At 55.8% G+C, this 18,727-nt stretch overlaps 1 protein-coding gene across 1 annotated transcript in view; it reads left to right on the forward strand.

The window, feature by feature from the left end:
* The window catches only part of HMCN2 (hemicentin 2), a 174,230-nt gene extending 155,752 nt beyond the window's left edge, over positions 1-18,478 (forward strand). Inside the window, 13 exon segments of the mRNA XM_052647785.1 lie at positions 3,480-3,749; positions 7,672-7,821; positions 9,594-9,731; positions 9,849-9,970; positions 10,325-10,562; positions 10,696-10,758; positions 10,871-10,993; positions 11,667-11,801; positions 13,244-13,372; positions 13,725-14,042; positions 15,169-15,288; positions 16,131-16,257; positions 17,633-18,478. Coding sequence (XP_052503745.1) covers positions 3,480-3,749; positions 7,672-7,821; positions 9,594-9,731; positions 9,849-9,970; positions 10,325-10,562; positions 10,696-10,758; positions 10,871-10,993; positions 11,667-11,801; positions 13,244-13,372; positions 13,725-14,042; positions 15,169-15,288; positions 16,131-16,257; positions 17,633-17,978 — 2,279 coding nt within the window. The 3' untranslated portion in view covers positions 17,979-18,478.
* The last annotated feature ends 249 nt before the right edge of the window (positions 18,479-18,727 follow it).

An 18,727-nucleotide genomic window follows, 5' to 3' on the forward strand; every position in this document is an offset into this window, starting at 1 on the left:
GGGGCAGCTGTGCTGAGGCTGTGGCTGTCTGATGGGACAGGAAGGCCAGTCTGAATATTTACTCAGAACACACAGTTGAAGTCCTATGAATTGTCTCTGCAATGGGGGATGGGAATCAGAGGCTGGTGAGTCCTGGGTACGCAGCAGCCAGGCCTGGGGAAACCTGTTTATACAGAACTCAAGGGACTTCCCTGGTGGTCCGCTAGTTAAGTCTCCACGCATCCAATGCAGGGGGTATGGGTTTGATCCCTGGCTGGGCAACGAAGATTCCACACACTGTGTGGCACAGCCAAATAAATAAAAAGTTTAAAAAAAGAACTCGAAACTGTCACCAAGATGATCGTGACAGCTCCTACATTTGCCAAGCAGCTTGTAACTAACAAAGCACCATGTGAGCCTCAAAATGACCTTATGAAACGGTCTAAATAGGAATTTTTAAAAAGTTTTTATTGGAGTATAGTTGATTTACTAATATAATGTTGTGTTAGTTTCTGCTGTACAGTAAAGTGAAACAGTCATGCATACATATATATCCACTCTTTTTTAAGATTCTTTTCCACGTAGGTCATCCCATATAGAGTACGGAGCGCCCTTTGCTACGCAATCGGTCCTTGTTAGTTATCTATTTTACACACAGTAGTGCGTATATGTCCATCCCCATCTCTCAGTTCACCCCTCCCTCAGCTCTGGAGTGAAATAATGCCATTTGCGGCAACATGAATGGAAGTAGAGCTTGTCACAGTGAATGAAGTAAATCAGACAGAGAAAGACAATACCATATGGTATGGCTTATATGTGGCATCGGAAAAATATGGTACAAATGAACGTATTTACAAAACAGAAATACATAGGGATTTTTAAGGAAACTCTTGTGTGAAGATTAACACACAAGGAGGAGGGCACGTGTTGCAAGAACACAGCTCAGTGAACGTTCATCACAGGATCCAAAACCAGAGCAGTGTCAGCTCCCAGACCCTCCCCCCATCGTGCCGCCTTCCCGTCTCTACCCGCCTCCCAAGGGAATCACTGTCCAGAGCTTTGCCTTTTAAAAAAATATATAGCTTTATTGACACACAATTTATATGCCGTAAAATCCACCCATTCATATTAAAAACGCCCCACCCTTAAAAGAGAAGGAAACTCTATCACATGCTATGGCATGAACGAACCTGGAGGACGTTACGTTAAATGAAATAAGCCAGTCACAAAGAGGCAGCTACTATATAATTCTAATTGTGTGAGGTCCCCAGAGTAATCAGATTCCTAGAAATGGGTAGTAAGACGGTGGGGGCCAAGGGCTGGGTGCAGGAATGTGGATTTAGCGTTTAATGGATACGGAGCTTCGGTTTGGCAAAATGAAAAAGTTCTGGGGGTGAAAGGTGGTGACAGCTGCAGGAGGCGCAGATACACTCAACACGACTGAACAGTGTCCTTAGAAACGAGTGAGATGGTAAATTTTATGTCATACGGTTTTTACACAATCTTCTCCTGTCCTCACTGCATGGCACGTGGCATCCTAGCTCCCTGAACCAGGGATCGAACCCATACCCCCTACGCTGGAAGCGTGGAGTCTTAACCACTGGACCTCCAAGGAAGTCCCCACAGGCTTTCAAGTGAGAAAATTCACACGCAGGAGCGGAATTGCTGCGCTGGCTGCAGGAGACTACACGTGGCTCCCAAGATGCGGCCACATCCTAGTCTTTAATTTTTTAAATATACTTTTTATTTTACATTGGAATATAGTTGATTGATAGTGTTGTGTTCATTTCAGATGTATAGCAAAGTGATTCAGTTATCCATATACACGTATCTCTTCTTGGTCGCATCCTTTTCCCATATGATATTATCTTACTTGGAAAAAGAATCTTTGCAGATGCAATCAAGTTAAGGATCTTGAGATAAGGAGGTTGTCTTGAATTCTCTTGGTGAGCTCTGAATGCTAGCAAGTATTCTTGTAAGAGAGAAGCAGAGGGGCATTAGAAAGAGACAGACAGACAGACACACACACACACACAGGGAGGAAGCGAGAGGAGGGAATAAGATGTTAAGATGGAGGCAGACGGTGAAGTGATTCAGCCACGGGATGCAAGCCACAGATTGCCAGAAGCCCCCCCGAAAGCTGTAAGAGGCAAGGAAGAGCTCCTCCCATGGAGCCCTGAAATGATTGACCTGGGACTCCTGACCCCCAGAACTGTCTGAAAACAAATTTTTGCTGTTTTAAACCATCGAGTCTGTGGCCATTTGTTTCAGCAGCCATGGGAAACGAAAACACTGGCAAACGGTTTCCATGGTGATGACACGCTTCCCCCCGCACCCCCCCTGCAGGGTGAGAGTTCGGCTGGGCCTCACCAGCACTGGGCATTCTCCATCCTTTTCATTCTAGCCATTCTGGGGTGTCCATAGTAGTGAGTAGACAGAAATGATTATCTTCAGAGGAGAAACCTGAGGATCAGGGCGTGACTCAGTGAGAACCACTCACCTGTGGGTGAGAGAGTCCACGTCGGCCATGTACCCTGGTGTCAAGCAGAGGCACTTCTAGCAGATGGCCAGGCTTCGCTGGAAACAAGCTCAGTGTCCTCTAATAGGGACCTGGTTCAGCAAATTGTAACCTGCCCACACAGTGGAACACCAAGTGGTCACTAAAGACACATATTGAACACCAGGAAAGGTCCTTATGATCTGTTAGAGAATTAAGGAAGAAGGAAGAGAAGGAAGGGTGATCTGAGCACATTCTCATAAGGAAACACTGTCAAGAAGGAAACTCTGAAATGAGCATTGGAGTGGGAGGGTCCTTTGCCTCTGTGTTTCCTAGGCTGTCTGAATGAATACCGGCCACTTGAATACAGGCACACCTCGTTTTATTGTGCTCCACTTTATTGCACTTTGCCAATACTGCATTTTTTACAAACTGAAGGCTTGTGGCACCCCTACGAGCAAATCTGCCGGCATCATTTTCCCAACAGCATTGGCTCCCTTAGTACCTCTGTGTCACATTGTGATAATTCTCGAGCTAGTTCCAACTCTCCCACCAAAAAGATTGTGACTCACTGAAGGCTCAGATGATGGTCAGCATTTTTCATCATCAATTATTTTGAAATTAAGATATATAGATTGTACTTTTTGGCATAGTGCTCTTGCGCACTTAATAGACTACAGTATATAGTGTAAACGCCCTTTTTTTTCCTTCTCCTTATTCTTTTGTCTGCACCACATGGCATCCGGGATCTTAAATTCTCTGACCAGGGATCAAACCCATGCCCCCTGCAGTGAAAGTGTGGAGTCTTAACCACTGAACTGCCAGGAAATTCCCTAAACACACTTTCTGTATGCACTAGGAAGCCAAAAGGTGCACGTGATTTGTTTTATTGTAATCCTTGCTTTGTTGTGGTGGTCTAGAACTGAACCTTCAATATCTGCGCACTCAACCTGTGTGCAAAAATACTGAAATGTTCCTGAAAGCTGTCCTGGGCCTCCCACAGGTGCCCCGGTGTTCCAGGTGAAGCCCCAGGACGTGACAGTGAGATCTGGGGATTCCGTGGCCCTGCGGTGCCAGGCCTCTGGAGAGCCGGCGCCCACAGTGGAGTGGCTGCGACAAGGCCAGCCCGTGGGGGCCAGCCGGAGGCTCCAGACCCTGCCAGACGGGAGCCTGTGGCTGGAGCGAGTGGAGGCCAGAGATGCGGGCCCATATGAGTGCGTCGCTCACAACCTCCTGGGCTCTGCCACAGCCCAGGCGTTCCTGGTCGTGAGAGGTATGGGGCGCCCCTGCCCAGGTGTTCATGGATGGGGATCTGTGTGTTGCTTGGGGGGCTCCTAGCTCAATATCCTGTCAGCTCCCTGACTCTTCTCTTTGCCTGGAGTCACAGACCTAGAATGAACCAGCTCAGAGGGCCTTAGGTGGTCATCTTGTCTACCCCGCCCTTTACACTTGGAGAAACTGAGGCTCTGAAATGCTGAGCGTTTGCCGCTCCTCTTGGATCCTGGCCCTTCCAGCTTAGCTGGCACAGACTGGTGTCCTTGGATTGGACACAAAGGATTGAGCACGTGTGTGCTCAGTCACTTCAGTTGTATCTTGTGATCCTGTGGACTGCAGCCCACCAGGCTCCTCTGTCCATGGGGATTCTCCAGGCAAGAATACTGGAGTGGGTTGCCATGCCCTCTTCCAGGGCATTCTTCCCGACCCCGTGATCAAGCCTGCATCTGCCTGCATCTCCTGCATTGCCAGGCGGGTTCTTTACCCGTTGAGCCACCTGGAAAGCCCCTTTGGGCACACACGATCCTATAATGTGGCAGAGTAAAGCAAGGGTGTCCATGGTGCCCACCTTGGGGGTTGTGGTGAAATCTGTGAGTTAGAGTTGCCCCGAGCTCTGCCTGGCCATGGTAGGTGGTCAGTAATGGATGCTACCTCCTGCTGTTACTAAACCCTGACATCTCAGGCCTCCTCAGTCAGCTTATTTTTCCTTTGGGTCAGATCAAACTTTAAAATTAAAGGACTTTAAAGGTAAAGGACTATGCTGAGAAACTGCACTAGAATGACTGAGATTGCATAAAGGAAAGTCACAAAATATATTCTTTCTGTGCATCTGTAGGAACTACTCCATATTTGTGGCTTGGTAGCTCTGTCCCTGTCCATGGCAGACATCACTAATCTATCACCACCCACGACATCAGATTCCTTCTCCACAGAGCACTTCTCCATGCAGCGCTGACTTGGATTGGGAATCGACACTTGGCCACTTGAAAATCCACTCAAAACCCACTGCCAACCAACGGTGGGACTCTTTCTGGCCTTTTTGGTCTCCTCATCTCCTGCAGGCAGGGATAGGATACAGACACATGCAGTTCTGAAAACCCAGTGGTTCGCTGACACCCGGCCACAGATGCTGTCTCTAGAGCAGCTGCAGGTCTGAGCAGACCTTCCCTTTATTTCAGTTCTTACCTTGTCCTGTTGAAAAGCTCCCACCCCAACCACAAAGCTCTTCACATGGCCTCTGGGTTAGTTTCCTGAATATGCCATAACAAAATAGCACAAACTGGGCGGCCTGAAGCAACAGAAATGTATGATCTCGCAGGAGGGTGGAAATCTAAGATCAAGGTGTCAGCAAGGTTGGTTGCTTCTAAAATCTGTAACAGAGAATCTATCCAGCCCTCTCCTCTAGCTTCTGGTAGTTTGCTGGCAGTCTTTATTTTGATTTTGATTTTTTGGCCACACCACATGGCATGCAGTTTCTTATTCCTTGACTAGGGATCAAACCCAAGGCCCCCACAAAGGAAGTGCAGAGTTTTATCCACTGGACCACCAGAGAAGTCCCTGGTGACAGTCTTTAGACCTCCTTGGTTGTAGAAGCGTCACTTCGGTCTCTGCCTCCAGGATCACATGGCATTCCTCCTGTGCTCATGTCTGTCTTAAAATTCCCCTTTATATAAGGATCCCAGTCATATCAGATTCAGAGAAGGCAATGGCACCCCACTCCAGTACTCTTGCCTGGAAAATCCCATGGACAGAGGAGCCTGGTAGGCTGCAGTCCCTGGGGTCGCAAAGAGTCGGACATAGCTGGTCAACTTCACTTTCACTTTTCACTTTCATGCATTGGAGAAGGAAATGGCAACCCACTCCAGTGTTCTTGCCTGGAGAATCCCAGGGACGGGGGAGCCTGATGGGCTGCCATCTATGGGGTCGCACCGAGTCGGACACGACTGAAGCGACTTAGCAGCAGCAGCAGCAGCATATCAGATTAGGGCCCACTTTCCTGACCTCATGTTAACTTGGTTCCCTCTATACAGACCCTATCTTCAAATAAGGTCACACGCTCAGGTACTGAGGATTAGGACTTCAACACATTCTTTTAGGAGGACACAGTTCAATCCATAACAGCTTCCTTACTTTTTTAATGGAAACAACTAATTTTTATTATTATATTAACTCATGTATGTTAACCGTAGAAGGGCCAGAAAATTTTTTTTAATCCATGAAGATAAAAATAGTGATCAGTTATCTCTGGTCATTCAGTTATCAGAAATAGCTCAGGTAATTATTGGGGGTGTATATTTGTACCCTTTTCTCTGAATGTAAAGATATACTTTTTTTTTTTCCTTTTACAAATGAGTTCAAATGCACAAGTTGTGTTTACAACCTGCCATCTTTCTTACTCTATTACGGACAATATTCCGTGACCGTAAGCCTAGTCCACAGCTTCTTTGATGGTTTCATATCATTTCATAGGAACGTTTTTATTTTTAATAAAAAAACAATGTTTTTGGCTGCACCACAGGGCAGTGAGATCTTCCTTGATCAGGGATTGAACCCATGCTGCCCGAGTTAGGAGTGCTGAGTCTTAACCCCAGGACCACCAGGGAAGTCCCATAGCAACATTTTTAAAACGTAATTGCTGTTGGCTTCATTAAACAAGCAACAGGTTTTTCTGTTCCAGTTTCCCCTCTGAAAACCATCCTGTAGTGCACATCTCTGTGTGCTGGCCTGAATATTTCTATAGGATACAGTCCTTCCAGCGACACTGCTAGGTAAAAGATGTCCAAAGGCTTTGAGGCCCGCTACCCCTCTCCAGGATGGGGGGAGCATCCTGGCCTTGTGGGGGACAAGAAGCTGCTGACTCACCCCACATCTGAGAAAGTAGACAGGGGCTTGTCATCCCTGGCCTCCAGTTTCGGTCCCCTTCTACAGCTGCCAGGGCCATACTGCTGCCGTTTTACCTGCTGCTCCCAATTCCTTCCTTGCCCCCTTATTGCAAGGCCAGGGTTAGGTTCATGGCCTTTCCCCTATTTGCCGATAAACCCCAGAGCTGCGGATATTGACAGGAGACATCCCAGATGGGCATCAAATCTCATCAAACCCCAGCAGGCAATGGCACTGCTTCCTGGAATCCAAAATCAACCAGCCCCCTGATTTACCCACTTAGGATCTTGGCAGTTGAGTGTTTTATGTTATTTTTTCGACAGATCATTGGCAATTTCTTGTTAATTTCCCCTGAGGGCTGGTGAGCGGAGAGTCAGACCAGCTTCTGTTCTCTTGCCCCCTGGAATGCCATCTGTCCAGACGAGACAGCTGGCCCATTAGGCAGAGGAAGCACCCCCCTGTGCCCCTACCGTCCATTTGATTAGTGTTCAAGAGCGGCTGCTAGCAGACTGCCTGGCGGCTGCTAGAACCCCAGCCCACCAGCGGGGCCAGCGGCAGGGTGGCTGGAGCCAGTGTACTGATGGAATGGGAGGTGTTCAGGTGGTGGCATTTAGCTCCTGGCTCGGTGCCCTGCCTCTCCACCCTGGCCCCTCCAGTGTGTCAGCCACCACCCCCCATCACCTGGCATTTTAGAACCCAACAGGTATTTGGCACGTCTGTGGTCCCATCTCCTCATTTTATAGAGGAACCAACTCCAGTGTGGCATGGGAGCCTGACTTGCCCAGCTTTTCAAGAAGGTGTTGGAATGAGAAGCTGGCACCGTCTCTGCAAGGGCCTCCTCTTAAACGCCCCCCGTCCTTCTCAAAGCCAGGATCCCCTAGGTGTTGAATTCATCACCCACGAGCTGTGTGTCCTTGAGCAAGTTCCTGCCTCTCTCTGAGCCTCAGTTTACTCCTTCAGGAAAATGGACAACAGCGCTTGCCTAGTGTTGAGGGCACAGATGCAGATTGTGTCCCTCTTGTTCTCTTCCTTCCTCACAGGAGAGCCCCGGGGGAGCCGGGGCAGCATGATCGGGGTGATCAACGGCCAGAAATTTGGCGCAGCCGTCCTCAACACCAGCATGCAACAGGAGGCACGTTCTGGGGTCACCACCATCCGCAGCAGCATCAGCCACATCCCCACGAGTGTAGGTAAGTGGGGGCCAGAGGATCCTCTGACTCCAGCTGAATCCAAACCAAAGTGGGTGGAAGTGCAGACCACTTCCTCCCCACCCCACAGCCCCCAACCAAACAAAATAACTGCATTTAAAATCAGCCCGAGGGGGACTTGCCTGGTGGCCCAGTGGCTAAAACTCTATGCCCTTCAATGCAGGGGCCCGGGGTTCGATCCCTGGTCAGGGAACTAGGTCCTGGATGCTGCAACTAAGACCTGGAGCAGCCAGATACATTTTTTTTTTTTTTTTTTATCAGCCTGACAGAGTGTGAAATGACCAGGTTTATATGAATGCAGGGTCAGATCATGACTTTTCGCCCCATTGATTGCCGTGGGAGGTTTCCTCCACTGTTAAGGCAAGAGCTGCCAGGGAAGCCAAGGGATCATCAGTAAGGAGGAAGGGATTCAGGATGGAGGGGACAGATGTGGGGAACGTAGAGAATGAAGTTATCTAGCAGGCCTGGAGAGTCAGGAAATGTCCACTCTCAAACAAATTCACAAAATAGTGTGTTCTAAGCAAATGGGCTTCCCAGGTGGTGCTAGTGCGAAGACCCCACCTTCCAATGCAGGAGATGTAAGAGACGCAGGTTCTGTCCCTGGGTTGGGAAGACCCCCTGCAGGAGGGCAGAGCAACCCACTCCAGTATTCTTGCCCGGGAAATCCTACAGACGGGAGGCTGGTGGTTACAGCCAATAGGGTCACAAAGAGTGGGGCATGACTAAAGCAACTTAACACACATGCACGCAGATGGAATGTTCTGGAGAGACATTATAAACGCTGCTGTAACAGACCCTACCATCTCACCCAGCCCAGGGCCTCCTACATCCCCTCATGGGGGTCCAGAGCAGGGAGAGGGTCGTGCTGAAAGGGGTTTTGCTGCAAGCAGCCCCTCCAGCACTGCTCTTGACCACAGACTGTCAGCCCTGGCTGGGGGGAATGGGGCGGAGCTGCAGGGGGTCACTCCAGGCTGCTGTCGGTAGAGAGCAAGTGAGACACTGCCCAGATGCAGCTGCTTTTCTTCCAGCTGCAGGAGCATGAGCCGTGGAGAAGCCTCTGGCCCCAGGCCAGGTGCTCAGGCTCTGTTTAGTGGAAGCAGAGACACAGAGGCCAAGAAGGTTCTGCTCCCAGGCATGGGGGTCCAGCTAGCTCCCTTGAACATCAGCCCTCTTGCGCCTCTTCTGAGCCAGCAGTTTGGCCAAGAAGCTGGACGGTCCCTGGCCCTAAGCCAGCAGGGTACCCCCTTCCCCCAGTCCCAGATCCCACCTGCGCCAAGTGGAGGCTGAGCTTCATGAGAGATCTGAGAATCCTGTCCAGGACTTTTTTTTTTTTTGCTCCTTTTTCCAAGTCAGTGGTTTAGAAGAACCCTGTGTCTCCCAGGCTCTTATGGAAGATGTCTACAAGTTAGGAGACTTGGTTAATTTTCAACTTGGTCCAGCATGTATACAGTGATGGTCTATACAGTTCTGGGCTCTGTGGTGACCCAGTAGCCCTCAGTATTTATTGAATTCAGTTGAATACTAAATGGATTTCTCTGCATAAATATATTTTGCTAATTTTCACAATTAGTCCATGAAGTAGATATTGTCTTCACCACTTCCCAGGTTCTGGCCCAGGTAATCACAAGGCTGGGCCCGGGCGGTGGTGGGGAAGGGACAGATCTCTCCTACTGGGGCAATAGGGAGCCACAGAGGGACCTTGAGCAGGAGAGCAGCTGCCCTTAGGATCCGGCCTGTGTGTCCACCCCCTCCAGGGCCTCTGATGAGGGTGCTTGTGGTTACCATCGCCCCCATCTACTGGGCCCTGGCCGGAGAGATTGGAGATGCCCTGAATGGCCACTCCCTGACGGGGGGTAGCTTCCAGCAGGAGTCGCATGTGGAATTTGCCACAGGTAAGCGGGGGGCTGGGGGGGTGGTCTTCCCCGAGGTGGGCCAGGTGGGGCTGAGGTCCGAGCCCTGGGCTTCTGCCCCACGGTGACTCCAGCCTCTGGGGGTTGGGTGGGTTGCAGGGGAGCTGCTCACTATGACCCAGGTGGCCCGGGGCCTGGATCCCAACGGCCTCCTGCTCCTCGATGTGGCGGTCAATGGTGTCGTCCCCGAGAGCCTAGCGGATGCAGACCTGCAAGTGCAGGTTGTAGGGGGGCGGGGGGCGAGCCCTGGGGTGTGCAGGTGGAGGGGGAGAGAGAGGGCGGGAGGCCCTGTCGCTATGCCCCCCACCCCTGCCACTGTTGCCCGCAAGCAGCCAAGCCCACTTTCCTTCCTGGACCCCCAGCAAGGGCTGGGCCTGGCCTGGCTGGACTTAGGGGAGGACCAGCCCCCCAGAGGGAGGACGCTCTGGGTCCAGCTTCCCCGAGAGCCCGAGGGAGCCCAGCTGGTTGGAAGCAGAGCTGAAAGGCCCACGCCCCCAGTCGGGGACTCAGGGTCCCTTACCCCTTGGAAGTTGGTACCCTGATGTCCTCGTCTCCCCACCCCCCACCCTGCCCAGGACTTCCAGGAGCGGTATGTGCAGACAGGGCCCGGCCGGCTCTTCGTGGGCTCCACGCAGAGCTTCCTGCAGGACAGCCTCCGCTCGTTCCTGCGCTGCAACCACAGCATCCGGTACAGCGCGGCCCAGGGCCCCCAGCCCCAGCTGGTGCAGCACCTGCGGGCCTCTGCTATCAGCTCGGCCTTCGACCCCGAGGCCGAGGCCCTGCGCTTCCGGCTCTCCACAGCCCTGCAAGCTGGTGAGGCCCGGGCTGTCTCCCCAGCTCCCACGGCCCCAGCCAGGGCCCCCAGATGAGCCTGGGCCATCTCTTGCCAGGCCCCTTGGGCCTTGGGGCCCGCGTGAACTCAGGGCCTGTCCCCTTTGCCTTGCAGAAGAGAATGAGGTTGGCTGCCCAGAGGGCTTTGAGCTGGACGCCCAGGGAGAGTTCTGTGTGGGTGAGCACCCTCCCCACCCTGGCATGGACAAGGGAGGCCTCCTGGCCTAGGAGGGGTGAGCTGGTGGGAGGGCCTGGGAGCACAGACCGCCAGACCCCTACCCTCCCCGCAGACAGGGACGAGTGCTCCGACGGCCCCCGGCCCTGCTCCCACTCCTGCCACAACGCCCCCGGCCGCTTCTCCTGCTCCTGCCCGGCTGGCTTTACCCTGGCCAGGGACGAAAGGACCTGCAGAGGTGAGCGGGCCCCTGGGGGGAGAGGCTCACTGGGGACCTGGCCCAAATGCACACAAGGAGATTTCGGGCTTGGACCCTGGGCCAGGGGGCACACCCCTCAGGGAATGTGAGCTACAGGGTTCCAATGCCCTGTTCTCATGAAAAACTTGCTGTTTTGAGGGCCTCGGAGCAGGGAGGCTCAAGTACTTGGGGGTGAGGGGGCTCCTCAAAGACATACACATGCTCACCGCACATATACCCCCTGAGAAGCCTTCCCGGCCCTCAGCGGGCATTTCCAGTCAACTGGAAGTGAGCTGACACCCACCTGTCCCCTCGTGTTCTACCTGCCCCCCCTTTATCGAAGTTGCTGGACAACAAAGCTGACCGTGAGCTGCAGTCTAGACACTGATACCCCGCCTGTGTCTTCCATCCCACCAGTGGGGCCTGGCACTGCCGGGTGTCTGCTTTGGGGCACCCAAAGGGCACTGTCTGCAGCCTCACTTCAGACGCCACAGGCCAAGGCCCAGGGCCCCTCAGGGTGGGCTCTGTGCTCCTGGGGGTGTTGAGATAATGGCCAGCGCTAGAAGGAGGGGCGGGGAGCTTCGTGCCAGGGGTGTCCTTGCCTGGGGGGACAAAGCCTGTGTAGGTGGGCTGGGCCTGGGGACAAGTGTTCATGCGCCCTGCCCGCCCCCAGATGTGGACGAGTGTGTGTGGGAGGCTGACCTCTGCCAAGAGGATCAGCGCTGCGTGAACCTGCTGGGGTCCTACCACTGCCTGCCCGACTGCAGGCCTGGCTTCCGGGTGGCCGCCGATGGAGCCAGTTGTGAAGGTGATCAGGGCAGGGGGCTGAACTGTCCTGCTCCTGGAAGCCCAGTGGTTGCCGGGGCACACCAGAGGGCCTGTCGTGTGTCACTGGAACACTGGGCCTTCAGGGAAGCTGGAAGTCTTGGCAGAAGGAACCCAGAGAGGCTGGGGAGGAAGCCTGAGCTGGGCACAGGAGGTCCACATACCCTTGGCAAGTACCCTTCTCCTTTCTAGGCCCCAGGTTTGTCATCTGTCTGCCTGATGAAGGGGGGCCAGGTCAGGGATGGCAAACACAGGTTACCTCTGCTACCATCTCCCCTCATGGGTCATGGTCCAGCCTCTGCAGCCTTCTTAACACAGCTTCTTCAGCTACAGTGACTACAGCAGCTGCCCTTCGAGATGAAACCTAGGTGCCAGCCCTGGATATGTGACTTCTAGGGTCCTTCCTGCCCTAGCATTCTAGGCTTTCATGATGCTGGGTCCTTGGGCTTCTCTGGTGGCTCAGACAGTAGAAGCATCTGCCTGCAATGCTGGAGACCCATGTTCGATCCCTGGGTCAGGAAGATCCCCTGGAGAAGGAAATGGCAACCCACTCCAGTACTCTTGCCTGGAAAATGGGGCCTACATTCCATGGGGCCACAGAGTCAGACACGACTGAGGGACTTCACTTTCTTTCTTTCTGGTTCCTCTGAGAGTGGGGAGAGTGTGGTCAATTTGGACTCAGAAGAGGCAGTCACTCCATTTCGGTGACTGTAGGACTCCTCTGCCTCCTGTCTTCTTCCTGCACTCCCTTCCTTCTTTCTCACCATATTCCGAGCTCTGCCCATACACCAGGGTCCTAAACCCTTCACATGCACGAGCCAGTTTTCTCCCCATGACTCCATGAAGGAGTCCTGTCGTGACCCCTTTTTACAGATGAGGAAACTGAGGCTCAGGGAGGGGATGTTCCTGATGCAAAGATCAAGAGACATCACAGAGTTCAGTCCAAACTTGGGGCTCTGCCTCCAAAAGCGTTAAGCCACTCAGTCATGTCTGACTCTTTGTGACCCCCATGGACTGTAGCCGGCCCACCAGGCAATGGGATTTCCCAGGCAAAAATACTGGAGTGGGTTGCCATTGCTTTCTCCAGGGGATCTTGCCCCCCCAGGGATTGAACCTGGGTCTCCTGCATTGCAGGCAGATTCTTCACTGTCGGAGCTGCCAGGGACACCCCGTGCCTCCAAAGCCCACCTTTTAAGCCCCTTCCTTCCTTTGAGCCCATACCTTTCTTATCCTCCAAACCTGGTGTAATTAAAAGTAGTGGTTGCAAAGGCTGGCATCCCACCTGCTGGCACTGAAGGTGAAGAAGGAGACAGGGATGAGGCTCAGAACCTGAGAGGCGCGATGTGCCCTGGGGGAGGGGCTCTGGGCTCAGCAACCCTCCCTCCCGGCCCCCAACCCGGCCCACCCTTGCTCCTGCCTTTCCAGATGTGGACGAGTGTCTGGAGCAGATGGATGAGTGTCACTACAACCAGATTTGTGAGAACATCCCAGGCGGGCACCGCTGCAGCTGCCCCAGGGGCTACCGGGTCCAGGGCCTCGGCCTGCCCTGCCTAGGTACGGGGAGAGCCACCCCCTCGCTGGGACCCTGGTCAGCACCCCCACCTCACAGGCAGGGAGCCATCATAACAAGGATGTCACTTGAGTTCAGTGAATAGAAATAGGAGCCAAAACCAATTGTGCGCCCAGCACATGCCTGATCTGTGCTTCGCCTGCTGTTTCCCACCCCCTGCCCAGCAAGGTCACCTTCTAGTGCCCCGAGAGGTTCCCATCTCCCCCAGTCCCGAGCCCCAGACCCCACGGTCCCTCAGTGGGTCCCTCAGCACTCCTCCCTTCAGCCTCCAGGCTCCTTCTTGGCAAAGCTTCTCTGAGACCCAGCCACCTCTCACCTGGCCCTGCTCCCCTCCAGATATCAACGAGTGCCTGCAGGTGCCCGGGCCCTGTGCCTACCAGTGCCACAACCTCCAGGGCGGCTACCGCTGCCTGTGCCCGCCAGGCCAGACTCTCCTCCGCGACGGCAAGACTTGTAGCCCGCTGGAGCGCAGTGAACCAAACGTGACCACCGTCAGCCACCGGGACCCCCTGGTGGACTGGCTGCGGGCCCGTGCCCCCAAGCCTGGGGGGTCCTACCATGCCTGGATCTCCCTCGGACCGGGCCCCAGAGCCCTGAGCATGGGCCGGGCCTGGTGCCTGCCCGGCTTCATCCGGCAGAACGGCGTCTGCACAGGTAAGATTGAACCCCGCGGGACACACCCTGCTATGGTGTCTCAGGCCCCCGGGCTGGGCGTGTGGGCACCACGCCCGTGTTCAGAAACCCAGGGTTCACAGGCAAGTAGAATGGGCGATGCAGGCGGACGCTGCCTCCTCACTACGTGGTTTCTCGGAACCCCGGCTGTGCCAATGGGCAGGGGGCTTCCAAAGTGGGTGGAGCGTTTTCCAAACCTTTTGACTTCAGGACTACTTTACCCCTTGTGGCTCAGCTGGTAAAGAATCCACCTGGAATATAGGAGACCTGGGTTTGACCCCTGTGTTGGGAAGATCCCCTGGAGAAGGGAAAGGCTACCCACTCCAGTATTCCGGGCTGGAGAATTCCATGGATGTATAGTCCATGGGGTCGCAAAGAGTCTGACACGACTGAGTGACTTTCACATTCACATTACCCAGAGGGAAGGCAAGTGTTCTCAGGAACCCACTTTGAGGAACCCTCCTCCGGTTCGCAGAGGTGAAGCAGTCAGGGAGGGAAGGAGAATGGTCCAGGTTGACCTGAGAAGGTCAGCAGGGACTGGGGAGTGCTCGAGAATCATGCGGGTCGAGGGCCCTTGTGTGGAGGCAGGCTGGCGCTGGGCAGCAGACAGGGAAGGGGAAGGTAGCTTGGAAGGCAGGTGCATTTCAGCATCGCTGCCTGGACAGAACCGTCTGTCCTGGGAGCACTATCTGCCCCCCACCCCCACCCTATGGCTTGGTGCACATGGAGCCCAAGGACTCTCCCAACCTCCCCATCCAGCGTTGGGTGGGGCATGAAAGCGAAGTGGCTCTGTCCTGTCCGACTCTTTGCAACCCCATGGACTGTAGCCTGCCAGGCTCCTCCGTCCAAGGGACTTTCCAGGCAAGAATACTGGAGTGGGTTGCCGTTTCCTTCTCCAGGAGATTTTCTGGACCCAGGGACTGAACCCGGGTCTCCCATACTGTAGGCAGATGCTTTACCATGTCTGAGCCACCAGGGAGGGGCACGGCAGGGAGCAGGGGATCTCCCTGGCTTGTCCCGAGCCTGGCGGTGGGCAGGCGTGCGGCCCCCTGGGCATTCGTGACTTAGTGTTTCTCTGCCTGCACCCCCTACCCCGCCCCGGGGCCAGACCTGGATGAGTGCCGCGTGAGGAACCTGTGCCAACACGCCTGCCGAAACACAGAGGGCAGCTACCAGTGCCTCTGCCCCGCAGGCTACCGCCTCCTCCCCAGCGGGAAGAACTGCCAGGGTGAGCAGGAAGGGGCGTCTCTCACCCAGGCTGCTCTCTCCAGTCCCCTCTCAACCATTCCCTGTGATGGAGGGGGCAGGGAGGGGGTATGTGCTGCCCCCCATCCAGGTGGCCAGAGCCAGAACGGGACCCACACTCCCAGCGGGAGCTAAGAAATTGTTGTGGACAGGCTCTGAACGCAGTTGGGCTGTGTGTCCCTGGACAACTCACTTCATCTCTCTGTGTCTCGGCCTCCTGGCGAGGTGGGGCTCACACGGCCCCTCCAATAAATGTCTGGAGGAGGAGGGTGGGCACAGAGCCCATGCTCAGCAAGGCGGCGGCTGCTGGGAGTAGAAAGGAAGCCCTCTAAGCCCCAGGCCAGCACATTTCCCCTAAGGTGCTCTGCAGCAGGTCAAGCTGCTGCTTCTCTATAAAGCAGGAACCCCCGTGTCTGCCTCACCAGTTGCCATGCCTCACTCTACTGTGGGGGTCACCGAATGGCCTCTGAGAGGGTGGGGCTCCTACGGGGATGGGGAGGCAGAGAAGGATCACTGGCCGTGGCCTCTCGGGGTCCTAGGGCAGTCATCGTCTCCCTCAGCCTCTCTACGCCAGCTCCAGGCTCGGCGGTCCCCAGAGTGCCCACCTGGGGAGAAGGGGAGGTACCAGGGGCCTGCCAGCTGGGCTGTCACAGTGTCAGGCTGGCTGGGGACCGGGCAAGGGGCTGCCCACCTCGCTGTCCTCTGAGGGCATCGCTCTCCCACCTAACCCGCCCCTCCGCACCACACCTCCTGGCTCCTGCCCTGGGCTCTTTCCCCTTCGCCCCATGTCTTCACCCTGCTCTCCTCGCCCACCTGCCTGCCCAGACATCAACGAGTGTGAGGAGGACGGCATCGAGTGCGGGCCCGGCCAGATGTGCTTCAACACCCGTGGCAGCTACCAGTGTGTGGACACGCCGTGTCCCGCCACCTACCGGCAGGGCTCCAGCCCCGGGTAAGGGCTGAGCTGGTTGGGGGTGGGGGGGTGGGGGCGGATGGTCTGCCAAGAGCTGGGCAGCTCTGGCTCCTGGAAAGCCCAACTCCTCCTTCTCCAGGAAGGCCCTGTCTCGGGCCAGAGGCCCTTGAAGGGCCAGAGGGTCAACCCTGCCAGAACTCCTGGGCGGGGCTCCTAAGCTCAGGGGCAACATGCCATCAAGAAAAGCACTCTTCGCGCAGCTGCTTGGGATGTGAACTCACTTGAACCGTTATCGTTTCCTGCACAGCACTGCGCCCGCTAAGCACGGAGCGCAGGGAAAGGCCAGAGCCAGGAGAGAACTGGGAGGCAGGGGTGCTGGGGGATGGACACACAGAGACATGTGGGAACACGTGAGTCCACTCAGGAAAGCGGACACAGGAACACACGCACAGGCGCATAAACTCCACCCAGAACCCCACGCAAAACCCGAGGACTGAAACACACACAGCCGCACAAACACAAAACACGTTCCCTCCAGGTCTCTCACTGTGGCTACAGATAGTCATAAAGATGCACAGACGAAGGGGCCTTGGCTGGCAGGAGCTGCAGCCATCAGGGCAAGGATTTTGGGTGGCGACCTGCCCGGGGCTCTATGAATCACGAAGCCTAACTGAGCAACTTCACTTTCACTTTTCACTTTCATGCATTGGAGAAGGAAATGGCAACCCACTCCAGTGTTCTTGCCTGGAGAATCCCAGGGACGGGGCAGCCTGGTGGGCCGCTGTCTATGGGGTCACACAGAGTCGGACACGACTGAAGCGACTTAGCGGGAGCAGCAGGCTGAGGCTTGCGGCAGGGTGGGAGAGACAGAGTGGGTGCCCTTGGCAAGGCTGAACCCCCTTGGGGGTGATGATGGTTTAGTCGCTAAGTCATGTCCGATTCCTTGTGAGCCCATGGACTGTAGCCCACCAGGCTCCACCGTCCATGGGTTTCTCTACGCAAGAATACTGGAGTGGGTTGCCATTTCCTTCTCCAGGGTGTATTCCCCAGCCAGGGATCAAACCCTGGTCTCCCGCATTGCAGGCAGATTCTTTACCAATTGAGCTGCGAGAGAAGCCCCCCTTACCCCGCTGCAAACGCAGAGCCAGTTCTGGGGTTCCGGAGTGCCCAGAGGGCTTATCACTGATGGGGGACCTGTTCGGGTGGGAAAGGGCAGGTCTCTGGCTTCTTGAGGCCTCAGTTTGCTGCTCTCTAAAATGGGCTAACAGTGCCGCTTGTAGAGTCATGGGGCACGCGAGGTGGTGGTCCGGCAGCTCACAGCTGCACTGCGGGAGTTGGGGGTGGCGTCTGCTTTATGCGGGCGGCGGGGCACGCCGACGGCAACCCGGAGTCGGTCGGTCTGTCTGTCCCGCAGGACGTGCTTCCGGCGCTGCTCACAGGACTGCAGTTCGGGCGGCCCCTCCACGCTGCAGTACAAGCTGCTGCCGCTGCCCCTGGGCGTGCGCGCCCTCCACGACGTGGCTCGCCTGGCCGCCTTCTCCGAGGCCGGCATCCCCGCCAACCGCACGGAGCTCAGCGTGCTCGAGCCCGACCCGCGCAGCCCCTTCGCGCTGCGCCCGCTGCGCGCCGGGCATGGCGCCGTCTACACCCGCCGCGCGCTCACCCGCGCCGGCCTCTACCGGCTCACCGTGCGCGCCGCGGCGCCGCGCCACCAGAGCGTCTTCGTCCTGCTCATCGCCGTGTCCCCCTACCCCTACTGAGGGCCGCGGCAGGGGCAGCGACTTCCGGGGATGGGGGACAGAGAGGACCGGACCCCGCCCCCCCTCCCCCGCCACCCAGGTGGTGCCCTTGCCCATGCCACCAGCTGTGGCAAGCGACGTCATCTTCTCCTGTCCTCGTGCGTCAGCGAGACCTTCAGCAAACACGCCTCGGCGCGGCAGCCTTGACCCTAGGACAGCGAGGATCCGAGCGCGCCTAGCTTCCTCCTCCATGGGGGTGGAGCCCAGCAGGCAGGCGACAAACGCTGTCCTTAGGTGGCGAAGACAGCAGGCAGCTGGAGTGAATGAAGCCTGATCGGCTTCTGCGGTCTTTCCGCAAGCCCCAGGGGACCCCGGGCCGGGACGCAGCTCCCGGAGACACTTGAGGGGGGCGGGGGCCACAGCGGCTGTCTTCCACCCACCCCCGCCCCCGCCGCCCCGCCCATACCTGGCATTGTCATCCTGCGGCGCCTGTGTGTATGGAAACCATAAAAACGTCCGTGTTTACCACTTTGGTTTCTTCCTCCAGTTATTTTGCTTTGGTAAGGAGGGGCTTTGGGATGGAGACCACCACCCTTTAGGTCCTGGTGGTTCAGTCCCCTGGTGAGATGGGGCTAACACGGCCCTCCCCGTCAATGGAGCCCAGGCTCCTCATGGATAGGGTGGCCCTGGCACCTTTCCGGGCGCACTTTCCTCAGCCAAAAATATGAAAATATGAGAGTGCCCCCAACCCAGGGCTGTGGGGATAATTA

Source organism: Budorcas taxicolor, chromosome 11 (assembly GCF_023091745.1).
Source record: "Budorcas taxicolor isolate Tak-1 chromosome 11, Takin1.1, whole genome shotgun sequence".
NCBI lineage: Eukaryota > Metazoa > Chordata > Mammalia > Artiodactyla > Bovidae > Budorcas > Budorcas taxicolor.